The sequence below is a fragment of the Symphalangus syndactylus genome, chromosome 7 (assembly GCF_028878055.3).
Source record: "Symphalangus syndactylus isolate Jambi chromosome 7, NHGRI_mSymSyn1-v2.1_pri, whole genome shotgun sequence".
NCBI classification, from domain to species: Eukaryota; Metazoa; Chordata; class Mammalia; order Primates; family Hylobatidae; genus Symphalangus; species Symphalangus syndactylus.
The window spans coordinates 69,972,170-69,989,522 of NC_072429.2; the positions used below are offsets into that span (position 1 = coordinate 69,972,170).

A 17,353-nucleotide genomic window follows, 5' to 3' on the forward strand; every position below is an offset into this window, starting at 1 on the left:
CATTTGTTTTTTTCAAGTTTTATTAATATTACTAAAAATATGTAATGCTTCATGAATTTGCATGTCATCCTTGCCCATGGGCCATGCTAATCTTCTCTGTAGCTTTCCAATTACAGTATACGTGCTGCCAAAGTGAGCACAATCTATGTTTCCAATCCCTGATGGGACTGATATCCCCAATTTTCCTTTTTACTATTATTTATCTTCTCTTTATCAATTTTACCACAGGATTATTATTTCTTGCTTTTGTTTAGTCACTGTGTATGTTATTAATTTCTACTCATATTTATAATCTTTTTTCCCATTTTCTTTGGACTTATTCTATCATGCCTTTCCTATTTCTTATGTTGGAGGGTTAGCTCATTAATTTGCAGCCTTTCTCTCAAGCTATCTTCCTACTTCAGCCTCCTGAGTAGCTAGGACTACAGGCACATGCCACCGTGCCTGGCTTTTTTTTTTTTTTTCCTTTTGAAGAGACGAGGTCTGGCTATGTTGCCTGGGCTGGTCTCAAACTTCTGGCCTCTAGCGATCCTTCTGCCTTGGACTCTCAAAATGCTAGGATTATTGACATGAGCCACTGTGTCCAGTCCTTTCTTCTTTTCGTTTATTTTTATTTATTTATTTGAGACCGAGTTTCCCTCTGTTGCCCAGGCTGGAGTGCAATGGCGTGATCTCGGGTCACTGCAACCTCTGCCTCCCAGGTTCAAGCGATTCTTGTGCCTCAGTCTCCCAAGTAGCTGGGACTACAGGCGTGCACCACCACACTCGGCTAATTTTTGTAGTTTTAATAGAGACGGGGTTTCACCATGTTGGCCACACTGGTCTCGAACTCCTGACCTCAGGTCATCTGCCTGCCTTGGCCTCCCAAAGTGCTGAGATTACAGGCGTGAGCCACTGCGCCTGGCCCCTTTCTTCTTTTTAAAGTTGAGCTAATTTGACTAAAATTTATTCTAAATATCAAGTTAATGACATCACATAAATTTTAATATTTAGTATTTTTATTTTTTATCAGTTGTAGATATTTTAAAATTGTCACTATTTCTTTTTTGATCCAATAGGAAGTATTTTTCAAATTTTATAGGGATTTTTAAATATATGTTTTTGTTATTAACTCTTACTGCATTCATTGAATGTTGCTATACACATTACTCCCACAAATTTGAAGCTTAAAATACAAACATTAATTTTTTTCATAGTGTATGTGGGTTAGAGGTTCAACATCTTGACAGCAGTCAGTTAGTGCCAGATCCTGTTCTATTTGCATTCTTCTCCTCAAAAGGCCCTTAAGAGCTAGGCTATTATTATCCCTATTTAGCACATAGAATACTGAAGATCAGAAAGGTTTACTATCTTGCCCAAAAACCATACAACATTAAATAAGCAAACTAACAATGAAATGAAATGAATATATAAGCATATTTGATATAAATATCTCTTTAAATTTATAAAAGTGGGGAAATACCAGCCTAATTTCCAGAGCTAAACCTCAATCAGAATTCAAGTGCAGGTGAAATTGATTTATATACCACTGTGGTCAGCAATAAGGAATAGATCATCAGTCTAAAGCACTGTGTTCTAAGAGAACTCTCTACAAGGATGGAATAAATGTTCTATGTCTATGTTGTCTAATGTGGTAGCCACTAGCCGTATGTGGCTACTGAGCACTTGAGATGTGGCTGATGTGACTGAGGAACTACATTTTTAATTTTATTTAATTTTAATTAGCTTAAATATAAATAATCACATGTGGCTAGTAGCCACCCTATTGGACAGCACAGTTTAAAGGCCTACAGAACTGGAAGAACCAAAAACTATGAATACTTAAAAATTGGTTAATCAACCTTTCAAACACAGTAATTAAAGTGATGAATTTTTAAAGTGACTAGGGAAACCACGGCATAAATAAGTAAGAGGTTATTTCAAATAGCCTTCAATTTAACGCTTTTCCAAATTATGTTTTATAAAAAAATGCACAAAATTTATGTTTTATCCAACACTAATATTCACAGAGTATTAATAGGTGTTTCTAAAAAATTAGCACTATCAACAAAATGTTAGCAATATTTTTTCTAAAATGTATTTTAACATATCAAAACCATACATAATTACTACTGTGTTCAATCTCCTTGATAATATGATATTTTACACCCAAGAATGCCAGGGAATCCCTGAGTGGTCACCTGATGCAGAAAAACATGATTTTAGGTCCTCACATTGTGTATAAGCAGTATTTAGCAGGTGATATGCAGAAGAATGTATCGCCTATCTTATGACAACTAGTCTTAACATTTCCACAGATAAGTATGATATTATTTAATTTGTAGTGGCTATAACATATTTATATAGTACAAACTAATTTCTCATAGTTCTGTGACTGAAGGAAATTTTATATAAGAATTAGGGTTCTGTAGGTAATAATTAGGTCTAGTCCAAACAAGTAAAAAGCTAGCATACTTCAAAATGAAGATGAACGACAGTGGTCTTTGGTTTCTATAAACATGAAAAGGTGAGCTAAGATAAAACAATTAATGTTCAATCCTACTGACCTAACCTCAGGAATTAAAGTCCAGAAAGAAAGTATCGTCTAAGTAATTTGTTTCTTTCAGCATTTTGAAGATATATCCCAGTGCCTTCTGGCCTCCATTGTTTCTGATGAGAAGTCAGCTGGACTGTCACTGGGGCTCCCTTGTATTAATACATGATGAGTCATGTTTCTTTTGTTATTTTCAAGATTTTCTCTTTATCTCTGGTTTTCAACATTTTGACTTTAAGGTGTCTGGGTGTATGTAGTATGTTACAAATTTTAACTTATTAAAATTTTGCATCAAATTTGATAAGTGCTCAGCCATTATTTCTTCAAATATTTTCGGCATCATCCTCTCTTTCTCCCACTCTCATTACACATATTTTGGTGCACTTAATCATGTCCCAACATTTTTATGAGGTTCTCTTTCGTTTCCTCCATTCTTTTCTCCCTTTCAGATTGCATAATCTTAATTTTTTTTTTTTTTTTTTGAGACAGGGTCTCACTCTGTCACCCAGGCTGGAGTGCAGTGGCACAATCTTGGCTCACTGCAGCCTCGACCTCCCGGGCTCAAGTGATGCTTCCACTGCAGCCTCCCAAGTCCACCATACCCAGCTAATTTTTTTGTGTGTGTTTTTTGTAGAGATGGGGTTTTCCATGTTGCCCAGGCTGGTCTCAAACTCCTGAGCTGAAGTGATCCACTAGCCTTGGCCTCCCAAAATGCTGGGAATACAGGTGTGAGCTACCATGCCCAGCCTCATTATCTTAATTTCAAGTCCACAAACTCTTTGTTCTGCTGTCTCAAACCTACTATTGAGCCCTTCTAGTGAATTTTTCACTTTGGTTGTTGTTCTTTTCAACACCAGAATTTCTATTTGGTTCTTTTCATAGTTTTTATCTTTTTATTGACACTCTATTTGATTAGACATTGTTAACATATGTTCCTTTAATTCTTTAGACATGGTTTCCTTTAGTTCTTTGAACATAGTTATAATGGCTGGTTTGAACCTTTGTCGGCTAAATCAAACATCTGGACCTCTCCACATGCAGTTTCTATTGCCTGCTTCCCACCTATCCCCACTAGTCTTCCGGGCTTGCCTCTCTAGCATGAACCCTCCAACCTATGGGTGAGCTGGAGTGGGACAGTCAGGGCCGTATTCTTGGCCTGACTCATTTGCTGGGTGATGAGAGATGCTGGAGGCTGGCCATGAAGGGTGAAATGTACCCTACACTGGGGGCTGGGGGAAGAGGGGACCATCTTCTTGACTGGACTCCCTGGAGTAGAGCCCGCAGGTTAGTCTCTATAAAATGAGTTTGGATGGTGGAGGAGTGGGTCATGGCTCACAGGCCACAGACTTGCCGTTCTCACTTAGATTTAGTAGTTATTTTTGATTCCATTCATAGAATGTTTCTTCATTTGCTGTATGCCCTTAGGACAATTTCTAGAGATTTTAAATGCTTGTCTTTCATAATTTTTTCCAGCTAAATGTTTGTTGGAGAGAGAATCCACTGTGTCCTCATTCTGCTATTTTGAAAGTTGGTCTTCTGTTTGTTTATTTCCATTGGAAATAAAGATTCTCTAGATGATTAGCATGTGTCATGGGAGAAAACAAAATGGCTTTTTTGCCCTTATTTATAAGTCTTGAGAGTATTTGGAAACTATCCATTCTGAATTTGTAGACTTAAGTGTGAGTTGTTATTTCTTGAGACATCTTGATTTGCTTGAACACAAGAAATGAGCCAAGTACAAAATTGCCAAGTCAGATAATGGAAGTGTAACACATGCAGTGAGGCATGGAGGGCTGCAGAGCCATGAAGTAAGTGTCACAAGATCCTTAATAACAAAAGCACTTGGGGGTTTGTCACTGTGCTCCAAAACAGTGCCTTGGCCTTCTTAGGGTTTCTAGTAAATCAATGATCCATCCATTCATGTGCTAAATACAGCAGGACTGCCTCCTGGATAGGCCCTCTGTGAGGTGCTAGGTACAGGGTAGTGGTCAAACAGTCCCTGCCCTCTGTGTTTCTTGGCAAGAGAGACCAATCACACACAAATGTGCAACTACAGATTGTGTGAGTGCTAGGAAGGAAATAGAGTGCTGTGAGAGATAGCACTGGGGTGGTGGGATGGTCTAGTCAGGGTCGTCAGGGAAGGCTTCTTAAAGGAAGGTGACCTTTAAGCTGAGCCTAAAGAGAGAGAAGCAACCAGTTATGCAAAGGCTGAGAGAACACTGAAAATAGAGAGCACAGCATGTATGAAACCCTAGGATGGGAAAGAGGTTTTCCATGGCTGAGAAACTGGAAGGAGGCTAGAAGATAATAAGAGAGAAAGACAAGATAGGTGTCTTAGTCCATTTGAGCTGCTCTAACAAAAATACCACAGACTGGGTGGGTCATAAACAACAGAAATGTATTGCTCACAGTTCTGGAGGCTGGGAAGTCCCAGATCAAGGCACCAGCAGGTTTGGCATCTGGCGAGGGCCTGCTGCCTCATAGACAGCTGTCTTTTTGAAGCAACCTCCTACAGCGGAAGGGTCAATGACTCTCTCGGGCCTCTTTTATAAGGATGTTAATCCCAAAGGCCCCACCCCCTAATATCTTGCAGGTGAAGATTTCAACATATGAATTTTGGGGGAGACGCAAACATTCAGACCATAGCAATACGAGAAAGCAGGGATAAGAGGAAAGACTATTTCTTGCATTATTCTTAATTTCGAATCAAACTTTTATTTATGAAAAAATTAAAAATTTGATAAAAATTATTTTCTCTTGGAAGGAAGGGAATAATGGCATTGGTGAGGGAAAGGGTTTTGTGGGGAGTTTGCTTGAAGAGAGAACTTTAAGACAGTCTCCTTTGACCCAGTGGGAGTCCACTGCCCTAATCAATGACAAATGCCTGAGAGGAAGGAGTGAAGGTGCAAAGTAGTGCTCATTGGCTAGTATGTTTTCTTTTGTTTATATAGTGTTAAAGTCTTCAGAAACTAGTAGCTAAAATTAAGAACTGGAATACTTTACATAAAATACAACTGTCTAGTTATCCTGAGAAACTTGCAACCCTGGTAACACTAGGCCAACACCCACAGTGGCTGCCTCAGGATGAGGCATGGGCTTGTGAGTCCATCCTGGTGCCCTCCCCTCCATGCCTGGTCCCACTCCTCAGATGCTGCCACCCTCTTTGCCTCTTTGGCTTCTGTCAGCATGTGAGAAGGCATTCAAGAAACATTTCAAGGCAGAGACTGGAGAGCACAGTTGTGGGTAAGGGATGCAGCACAGAGCGCCTGCACTGGCCTGAGGTTCGGAGGAGGTGAGTAGGTGTGAAGAGTGAAGAGCAGCCTTGGCATCAGGCATAGGATGGGCCTCATTTCAGAGAACAAGGAGCTGTGGAAGAACCCAGAGGCTGCTCAAGTGACTCGAGGCAGGATGCAAGTGAGAACAGGGCTGACTAACACAGAACTGGGAGGGCAAACTGCTCTGTGGAGAATGTGACTCAAAACAGGAGGGCAGGAGCATTGGGATCCCGGCTCTGCTGCTATCGACAAGGCACAGAAGCTCTCTGGGCTGAGAGTCCTTTTATAAGACAAGGGGATATTCTCTAGAAGTCCTTTCAGTTATTTTTGTTTAAGGAACGTTAAACAGATGTTTATCTATAGAGAAGCCTGCAACTGCAGCTACAGCTCAGGCAACAGCATCTAAGTTGAGGAGCAGACGCTCACTGTATGTGGCTGTGCTCTGCAAGACAACCAGCAGACACCAGTACGATCCTTAGTAAGCTCCGAAATACTGGGAACCAGTGGCTAGCCAGGCCACAGCAAGCTCAAGAGATCTGACATCTTAAAGTTATATGATTAACGTTCATAAAACGGAGCTTCCACTTTGGGAAGCAGTTGAGTACATTCCTTTGCTGTCCTGCCATAGAATACTCACTGCCAAGGCAAAGGTATGCATCCAGTACACCACACTCTCCGCTGCTAGCGATCTTGAGCTAAGGCCTGGGCTGCAGGCGACTTCTCTGCCCCATGCAGCACTGAGCATGGTTGGTGGGTCCCTTATGCCTGGTGTGAGGGGATGCTGCTATCTATAGGAGTGATTAACTTAGATAAGTGCTTAGAACAGCCATGATAAAATATCTCACAGAGAAGTAGGACATGTGTGTTTAGAATCAGAGTCTCAGAACTGCACTGATTCCATCAGCCAGAGAGCCATTCAAAACTTCTTGGAATAAGAGTCCGCCAAGTGAATTCCACTTATTTAATGTTTAAGATCAATGCTTCTCCCATAGACACACCCCAATAACCCCCACTTTCATGACTATAAGATGGCGGTGCAGGAGAGCAGGCACCACACGACACGAATGGACACGGGCACTAGGAGTTCGGGTACCTGCACAATCCAGATTATATGCATTTGTTTCACACCCAGTTAAGTGCCTGCATCTCTTCTGTACTCAAAATCTTGGTTTCCTTCACCTATCAGACAAATGCGCATTGTTACAGATGTAGTTAACTGACAAGAAAATAGGGTTTCCTCTCATTAAGTGTCAGCTCTCCTAAGTCCTGAAGCCAGGTGTCTGCAGTTTTATAAAAGGCCTAATCTTATGGGAAGGGGCTCACACGAAGGTGCTTGAGAGTGGCACAGGGCATACCATTTCACAGATGCGGCCTCATGATGGTGACCTCATCGTTCAGCTACGGCTGTTTTGCTTTGTAAAGTAAAGCTCCATTGTGGGTAACGCAATACATAACCATTAGAATACCATGTCTACAGCAGGTCCCTGCCCCTAGCCACCCACACTCCACCCCTCTCAACTGGGAAAACAAGGCAGCAGTCAGAAAGTGGTTCCAGGAGAACAGGGTAGCAGCAGAATCACCTGTTTCAGGCATCAGCAGCCATTCCGCAGGACTTTGATTCTGTGCATTTCTGAGCCATGAGGGTGAGGCCTGGACCATGTTGGAAGACCCGATTAAAACTGTTGCCAAATGAAACCACATTCCACGGCGCATTCCCAGCAACATAAAATAATACAGATAAGAGGTTCCTTGTTCACGTTGGAAGTATAAAAGTCCATTATGAAGTATTTGTCTTTAAGAATTTTTTTTCCTTTTCTTACCAACTTAATGTCCATTATGCCAATTAAAGAATATTTCAAAAACTGTAAAAATACGTCTTGTTTATCTGTAAAGGCAACAGAACAAATCACGAGGAATAAAAAAATAAAACTCTTAATTTTGTAGGGGAAGTTGTGGGAGTACAATTTAATTTCTCTTTTAAAAGTTTTAAATGTCCCTTCCTCCTTTCCAAAGCTACGTGTTTTCCCTTTCTTTCATTCACTGGCTCAGTTTCATAGCTACACGAATGAAGGACAGCGAGAGCACAGCAAACGTGTGTGCCTGCGCACGCATGTGCTGAGAGGGCAGATTAAGTGGCTATGTGGGATGTTTACGTGAGTTATGGGAGCAGTTCTTAGCAGTCCACCAAGAATTCCCGGAATCGGAGTCAGGCCCGGCTGTTTCATTCTAGGTCACCGTCAACTTAAGCAGCCTCTAAAGATCAACAAAGACCTGCCCTCCACTTTATAATCTCTTACGAAGCTTCAACCCAAGGAAAAAAAACAGAAGAAATCAGAGGATGAAGTGATAAGAGAGAGAGAGAAAAAAAGGGAGCAGGGGGAGAGATGAGGGCTGGAACCTGAGCGCAAGGGAGCCACTGAGAAAAGGCGGGGGCGAGAGAGGCCAGAGCGAGGGCGGGGCGGGGTGGGGGCGGGGACGCATTGGGGGCGGGGGCCTCGCCCACTCCCGTAGACGCCTGGGAGGACGGCCGGGAAACCAGAGACAGCAGGACATTGTGTTCTTCTTCTCAAAAACAACCAGCCTCTGCGCTCCCAAAGTAAACAGTTAATCCTGTTGTTTATCTTTTTAACATGAGATGTTAGCACGACTTCTACTGCACAGAAATGTGTTTTTTTATTCATTTAAAAATCATATTTTCTCTTTGCTGAAATAAAAATGTGACATGTAAACTTTTAAATATCAATAAACCGAAAGGAACAACAATCTTACTTTGCTAAAAGTGACTTAACCAAAAGAAGAGGGAAAAAAAACCTCAGGCTTTTTTCTCTTCTGAGACAAGCCCACCCTCCCTCTGTCTCCCAGACTGGAGTACCGTGCTGTCATCTCGGCTCCCTGCAGCCTCACCTCCTGGGCTCAACTGGTCGTCCCACCTCAGCCTCCAGAGTAGCTGGGACCACAGGCGCACTCACCACCTCGCCCAGCTAATTTCTGTATTTTTGGTAGAGACGGGGCTAGGCCATGTTGCCCAGGCTGGTCTCAAACTCCTGGGCTCAAGTGATCCACCAGCCTCAGCCTCCCAACGTGCTGGGATTATAAGTGTGAGCCACTGTGCCCAGCTGAGAAGGGTCTTTTCTTTTTTTTTTTGGAGATGGAGTTTTGCTCTCGTTGATCAGGCTGGAGTGCAATCGCGCGATCTTGGCTCACTGCAATCTCCACCACGCCGGTCCAAGTGATTCTCCTGCCTTAGCCTCCTGAGTAGCTGGGATTACAGGCGCCTGCCACCACGCCCGGCTAATTTTTTGTATTTTTAGTAGAGACGCGGTTTCACTATGTTGGCCAGGCTGGTCTCGAACTCCTGACCTCAGGCGATCCACCGGCCTCGACCTCCCAAAGTGCTGGGATTACAGGCGTGAGCCAAGTCTGGCCGAGAAAGGCCTTTTCCATACTTACACACCATCTTTATTTTAGAAAAACATTGTGCTGCTGAGATTAACAACAACAACAACAACAACAACAACAACACCCTGCTGCAAGCTTGGTCTTTAAGGAAGACACAAATAAAACCGCTGACACAACTGGTGCCAGTCTGGACTTTGTTTATTACCGGTGAATATCGAACTTTTTTTTTTTTTTTGAGACGGAGTTGCCCAGGCTAGAGTGCAATGGCGGTGGGTCTCGGCTCACTGCAACCTCTGCCTCCCGGCTTCAAGCGATTCTCCTGCCTCAGCCTCCCGAGTAGCTGGGACTATAAGCATGTGCCACTACGCCCAGCTGATTTTGCATTTTTAGTAGAGACAGGGTTTCTCCATGTTGGTCAGGCTGGTCTCGAACTTCCGACCTCAGGTGATCTACCTGCCTCGGCCTCCCAAAGTGCTGGGATTACAGGTGTAAGCCACGGCACCCGGCCAAGACATTGTATAATTTGATAGACATTTACCCATGGAACAAGTTTTCAAAGATACCTCTTTTGCCTTTTTTTCTTTTTCCTTTTTTTTTTTTTTTTTTTTTTTTTGAGACAGGGTTTCAATCTGTTGCCCAGGCTGGAGTGCAGTGGCATGATCATGGCTCAGTGCAGCCTCAACCTCCTGGGCTCAAGTGATCATTCCACTGCAGTCTCCCAAACAGCTGGGACTAAGGCCTGTGCTACCGTGTCCAGCTAAATTTTTAAATTTTTTGTAGAAATGGGGTCTCGCTATATTGCTCAGGCTGGTCTGGAACTCATGGGCTCAAGGGATCTTCCTGCCTTGGCTTCCCAAAGTGCTGGGATTGGAGGCAAGAGCCATTGCTTCGAGCCTGCCTTTTTATTAATTGAAATTTTTATTGAGTTAATTGTAGAGTCACATGCAGTCCTAAGAAATACCACAGAGAGAACCCCTGTACACTTTACCCAGTTACCCCAATAGTATAAACTATATGTACTAGTAAACAATAGTACAATATCAAAACTAGGATAGTGACATTGATAAAACCTGCCACTCTTTTACTTGTATGTGTGTCACATATTTAGTTTGATACAGTTTTATCACCTGTGTAGGATCCTGTACCTTCTACTACAGTCAAAATATTGAACAGTTCCATCACCATAAGGGTCCCTAAGGTTGCCCTTTAATAACCCACCTCCTTCCATCTCCCAACCCTCATGACTAACATCAGAAAAACATTCATCCATCCTCTCTTCTAAAATTTTTGCCATTTCAAAAATGTTATAAAAATTGAATCAACCAGTATACAGTTTTTGGGATTGGATTTTTTTTTTTCCTCAGCACAATTCCCTGGTAATTAAAACAAGCTATTATGCCTTTTATTTTTATAACAGCTTTACTGAGGTATAATTCACATACCATAGAATGGACCTGTTTATATGTAGCAAAATACACATAACATAAAATTTACCATTTTAATCCTTTTAAAGCGTACCACAGTGGCATTAAGTACATTCGCAATGTTCTGCAACCATCAGCACTATCTAATTCCCGGATATTTTTATCATCCCAAAAGGAAACCTCCATCCATTATTACTCCTATTCTCCCCTCCCCTGAGTCCCTGGCAACAATTGATTGGATTTCTGCCTGTATGGATTTGCCTGTTCTAGTTATTTCACATAAATGGACTCATATGATATGTGGCCTTCTATGTCTAGCTTCTTTTCACTTAGCATGATGTTTTCTAGGTTCACTCATGTTATAGCATGGATCAGTGTTTCATTCCTTTTTGCTGCTGAATGATATTCCATTACATGCATATATCACATTTATTTATCTTCTGTCAGCTGACAGACACTGCAGTTGTTTTGACATTTTTGCGTCATGAGAAATGTTGATATGGAGCGATTCTGTAGAAGTTACATGGACATATGTTTCCAATTTTCAAGAGTATATACCTAGGAGTGAAAATTCTGGGTTATATGGTAATTCCATGTTTAACTTTTTGGGGGAACTGCCAGACTGTTTCTCAAAATGGCTGCAACATTTTGCATTCTCACTAGTAGTGTGCAAAGATTCCAACTTCTCCACATCTGGATTTATCCACACTTGGTATTGTCCTTCTTTTTATTATTGCCATCCTAGTGACTGTGAAGTGGTATCTCACTGTGGTTTTCACTTGCATTTCCCTAGTATCTAATGATGTTGATCATCATGTGCTTACTGTCCATTTGCATATCTTTGAATAAATGTCTCTTTAAATTTTTTGACCATCTTTTATTTGGGTATCTTTTTACTGTTGAGTTAGTAAGTGTTCTTTACATATTCTGGATACAAGTCCCCTATCAGATTAGTGATTTTCAAATTTGTTTTTTGAGACGTTAAAGTTTTTAATTTTGATGAAGTCTCATTTATGTATTTTTCTTTTGTTGTTTATGATTTTGGTGTCACATCTAAGACACCATTGCCTAATATGTAAGGTTAGGAAGATACAGTCCTACACTATCTTCTGAGAAATTTAGTTCTTACATTAGGTCTGTGATTCATTTTGCAGTAATTTTTGTGTATGGTATGAGGCAGGGGTCCACCTTAATTCTTTTATATGTGGATACCTAGTCATTCCAAAACCACTGATTGGAATGACTCTTCTTTCTCCATTGAATTGCCTGACACCCATGTCAAAAATCAATGGACCAAAAATGTAAGGTATTATGTCTTTTTAAGAACATATATATCTTTAAAGACTTAAATGTTAGACCTAAAACCATAAAAACCCTAGAAGAAAACCTAGGCAATACCATTCAGGACATAGGCATGGGCAAGGACTTCATGTCTAAAACACCAAAAGCAATGGCAACATAAGCCAAAATTGACAAATGGGATCTAATTAAACTAAAGAGCTTCTGCACAGCAAAAGAAACTACCATCAGAGTGAACAGGCAACCTACAGAATGGGAGAACATTTTTGCAATCTACTCATCTGACAAAGGGCTAATATCCAGAATCTATAATGAACTCAAACAAATTTACAAGAAAAAAACAAGGCCAGGCGCGGTGGCTCATGCTTGTAACCCCAGCACTTTGGGAGGCCGAGGCGGGCGGATCACGAGGTCAGGAGATCGAGACCACGATGAAACCCCGTCTCTACTAAAAATACAAAAAAAAATTAGCTGGGCGTGGTGGCGGGCGCCTGTAGTCCCAGCTACTCGGAGAGGCTGAGGCAGGAGAATGGCGTGAACCCGGGAGGCGGAGCTTGCAGTGAGCCAAGATTGCGCCACTGCACTCCAGCCTGGGCAACAGAGCGAGACTCTGTCTCAGGGAAAAAAAAAAAAAAAAAAAAAAAGAAAAAAACAACCCCATCAAAAAGTGGGCAAAGTACATGAACAGACACTTCTCAAAAGAAGACATTTATGCAGCCAAAAGACACATGAAAAAATGCTCATCATCACTGGCCATCAGAGAAATGCAAATCAAAACCACAATGAGATACCATCTCACACCAGTTAGAATGGCCATCATTAAAAAGTTAGGAAACAACAGGTGCTGCAGAGGATGTGGAGAAATAGGAACACTTTTACACTGTTGGTGGGACTGTGGACTAGTTCAACCGTTGTGGAAGTCAGTGTGGCGATTCCTCAGGGATCTAGAACTAGAGATACCATTTGACCCAGCAATCCTATTACTGGGTATATACCCAAAGGATTATAAATCATGCTGCTATAAAGACATATGCACACGTTATGTTTATTGCAGCACCATTCACAATAGCAAAGACTTAGAACCAACCCAAATGTCCAACAATGACTGGATTAAGAAAATGCGGCACATATACACCATGGAATACTATGCAGCCATAAAAAAGGATGAGTTCATGTCCATGTAGGTACATGGATGAAGCTGGAAACCATCTCAGCAAACTATCGCAGGGACAGAAAACCAAACACTGCATGTTCTCACTCATAGGTGGGAATTGAACAATGAGAACACATGGACACAGGAAGGGGAACATCACACACCGGGGCCTGTTGTGGGGTTGGGGGAGGGGGGAGGGATAGCATTAGGAGATATACCTAATGCTAAATGATGAGTTACTAGGTGCAGCACACCAACATGGCACATGTATACATATGTAACAAACCTGCACATTGTGCACATGTACCCTAAAACTTAAAGTATTAAAAAAAAAGAACATATATATCATGCCAGTCGTATTAAAAGATAATGTCTTATATGAGTGTAGGTCTTTAAGAAAGAAAAGGGTCTAAACCTCAAGAAGATCAACCAGAGTTTTCGTTTATCACTGGCAAAGAGTTATATGATTGCATCTATATTTCCTAGGGTACACAGAATAAAATCACTGCTGCATTTATTTAGGCCAATGAATACAGAGCTAATGTAACTGGCCAGTATTCTCTTTCTCTAGATCTGTTACTTTACCATCATTATGCAGAGATCCCTCTTGAAGAATGCCCCACTGTTCTCCCAGTCACTGAGTCTCAAAACCTGGGAGTACTCTATTTCCTTTCACATCCAGTTGCTGTAACCTGTCTATTTTCCCTCTCTGCATCACCTTTTTAATATTCTCCTCCTCATCCCCATTGTCATGGTCTTGTCCCGCTTGTGGCCCTTCCTGCCACCTACATGGATTAGGCAGGTGCTTCCCAACCTGTCTCTTAACCCCTGTTCTTTCCTTTCTTCTAACCCCTCCTGCAGGTTGCTGCTACAGTGCTCCTTCTTATCGAATAGAGTTAATCATGTCACTCACCTGGCCAGAGAACTTTGGGAGTATCCCAATGGCTCCTGCATGCCTCTTGGTACACACGTGGTGGGGCCTAAGAAGATCAAGATCCTGCTACCACGCCCCTATCTGTCTTGGCTCCTGCCTGTTCCCCTCATGGAATCTGATAGTCCTTGCCATTCCCACTCATCTAAGTATCATTTTTCAAAGTCAAACTGAAACTCCATCTCTTATATGAAGACTTCTCTTATTCCCATAGTGTAAACAATTCTTTTTCCTTTTTTTCCTTTGCATTAAAAGTGTTTTTTTTTTTTTGTCTTTTAGTTCTCATCACATTTACTATGTATTATAATAACTTGAGGAGCTCTTTTCTCTCTCCTGGAAGTTTCTTGAAGGCAGGAATCTTATTTCTTATTCCGTATGTACCTGTCAGAGCTCTTAGCTCAGAGACTTATGCATTATAGATAATATATGTTTGTTACACCAAGTTGAGTTAATCAGGCATTTATTCAGCCTTCCTGGGGGAAAGGGACATAAGACATAGTTCCTGCCCTTGGGGGCAATACGAGGTAGTTCACAAACCAAAACATATATTGCTACAAAGTATACAAGTGGGAAACGAAGAACTTAGTGAAGTTGTAAATTAGCACAAGAACAATGAAGGAAAAAGAGAGTGCGGAAGGAGGGATCTACACTAAGAAAGTTTATTGCTCAGGTCGGGCATGGTGGCTCACGCCTGTAATCCCAGCACTTTGGGAGGCCGAGGTGGGCGGATCACGAGGTCAGGAGATCGAGACCATCCTGGTTAACATGGTGAAACCCCGTCTCTACTAAAAATACAAAAAATTAGCCGGGCGCAGTGGCGGGCGCCTGTAGTCCCAGCTACTCGGGGGGGCTGAGGCAGGAGAATGGCGTGAACGCGGGAGGCGGAGCTTGCAGTGAGCCGAGATTGCGCCACTGCACTCCAGGCTGGGCGAAAGACCGAGACCCCATCTCAAAAAAAAAAAAAAAAAAAAAAAAAAAAAAAAAAAAAAAAAAAAAAAAGAAAGTTTATTGCTCAAAATGTGCCATCAGCTTAGCATCCCTGGGCACACTGTGGTCTTATTTTCTCTGATGCATTCCCCAATCGACTACCAAATGAGAGGCCATTTGGTATTCCTACTTTCCCATGCCTATTCATCACTGAAACCCGAGAGGCCAAGGGTTTGTAACTGGGTATAGAGTAAGGAACAAGACACGGGCCTGGGGATGCAGGTTTTGGTGGTGCCATGGGTAAGTTAGTGTCCTACAGCTTCCCTTGGGCCATCAAAGGGCATGTTGGCCCACACAAGAGTCACACAGGCTTTCAGAGGCAGGGTTCTTGGAGGGAATACAGCCTGTAAACCCTGAGGCTCCACTCCATGGAATGGATTAGCATCCCTCCTGTGCCTGGTGAGTGGCATCAGTCATGGACAGTCTAAGGAGAATGAGAAGACAGTTGCTTATATAGTCTTCAGGCTCTGTAGTTCCAGTGTGGGACTAGATTAGAGTCTAATGAACTGGGTGAGGTAGGGGTAAACCACTACTGTAGTGGGCCTACTAGCACAACAGGAAACACAGTGTTGAACCATCCTTAGGTGATTCGCTTCTGAATCAGGGTTTCACATTCTAAGCTGACTGACTGGCTTGGAAAACAGTCCTGTCTAATGCAATGGCTTATAAATCACCTGTTTTTTGTGAAGTATGCATACATGTTCTACCTGCTCTGACCCTACCAAATAAAAAATCAAACTGCCTTGGCAAATGCATACATACAAGGCTTTCTTCTTTTTCAAATATCAATGGTAATTTTGTAAATTCTGCAATCCTAAGAAAACCTGTTTTAGGAACAGTATCACTGAGAAATATTAAATTGTTTTGATACATTTTTCAGTGAAGTAATTTCAAAGTTGAAGACGAACCATATTCAGTTTACTGTACTTAAGACAGCAGACAATGGCCACGTTTAGAAGACAACTCTATTTCTCAGAGAGAAGGAAGGTTCCCAGATAGGAATTAGTTTTGTTTCCAGCCCGCCCACCTTGGAACTGCCTGCCGTGCCCAGCTGACATCCTCCTGCTGCCTGCCCAGCCTGCTCTTTCCACTGGACCTGGGTGCCCAGCAAAACACAGCCTCTAGGACTTTGCTTTGCAGTGCTCACCACCTGGCCTAGGTGTATCTCTTCCCTCTCTACACACTGGCTCCAAATGCTCAGTGCAGTCTCTGCTGGGAGCGTATGTCACTCTCTCTTTCCTGCCAACCTTCCTGCCAACCTTTGAGAAAGTGTGGGCCTCACATTTCCATTTGATTGCCTCCTACTCACTTTTCTGATCATTTAAAAAAGTTTTTATTTATTTAATTTCTGACCCTATTCATTTTTTAAAAATTTCAATAGCTTTTGGGGGTACAAGTGATTTTTGTTTACACAGATGAATTGTATAGTCTTGAAGTCTGAGATTTTGAGGTTTTAGTGCACCCATCACCCAAGTAGTGTACAGTGTACCCAATATGTAGATTTTTATTCTTCACCCTCTCCCACTCTCCCCCATCTAAGTCTCTGTAGTCCATTATATCACTTTGTATGCCTCTGTGTGCTGGCAGCTTAGCTTCCATTTATAAGTGAGAACATACAGTATTTGGTTTTCCATTCCTGAGTTACTTCATTTAGAATAATGGCCTCCAGCTCCATCCAAGTTGCTGCAAAAGCCATTATTTTGTTCTTTTTTTATGGCTGAGAAGTATTCCATGGTGTGTATAGTGATTTTTCTTTATCTACTCATTGTGTGATGGATGGTCACTTAGGTTGGTTCCCTATCTTTGTAATTGTGAATTGTGCTGCAATAAATCTATGTGTATAGGTGTCTTTTTTAATATAATGATTTACTTTCCTTTGTGTAGATACCCAGCAGTGGGAATGCTGAATTAAATGGTAGATCTACTTTTAGCTCTTTAAGGAATCTCCATACTGTTTTCCATAGACCTGTACTAATTTACATTCCCACCAGTAGTGTATAAGTGTTCCCCTTTCACCACGTCTGTTCCAGTATCTATTGTTTTTTAACCTTCAAAATAATGTCCATTCTTGAGGGGGTAAGGTGCTATCTCACTGTGGTTTTAATTTGGATTTCCCTGATAATTAGTGATGTTGAGCATTTTTTTATGTTTTTTGGCCATTTGTAAATCATCTTTTAAGAAATATCTATTCATGTCATTTGCCTACTTTTTGATGGGATTACTTGTCTTTTTTCCTTGCTGATTTGCTTGAGTTCTTTGTAGATTCTAGATATTAGTACTTTGTCAGATGCATAGTTTACAAATATTTTCTCTCATTCTGTGAGTTGTCTGTTTGATGATTATTTCTGTTGC

General features: G+C 41.6%; 1 protein-coding gene and 1 non-coding gene across 17 annotated transcripts in view; both read right to left on the bottom strand.

Moving 5' to 3' along the window:
- Positions 1-17,353, bottom strand: part of SPIDR (scaffold protein involved in DNA repair) — a 522,838-nt gene that overhangs the window by 68,479 nt on the left and 437,006 nt on the right. Inside the window, exon 1 of one of the 16 annotated variants that reach the window (XM_055286488.2) lies at positions 13,997-14,387. The exons of the other annotated variants lie outside the window; for them this stretch is intronic. Within the exon in view, the coding sequence (XP_055142463.1) occupies positions 13,997-14,037 (41 nt within the window). The 5' untranslated portion in view covers positions 14,038-14,387. Of the gene's footprint in view, positions 1-13,996; positions 14,388-17,353 lie in introns of those variants that run through there. 16 annotated transcript variants of the gene reach the window in all.
- LOC129487153 (U6 spliceosomal RNA) lies at positions 34-140 on the bottom strand. The gene has a single exon (XR_008659254.1). It is a non-coding gene; the product is annotated as a U6 spliceosomal RNA (small nuclear RNA).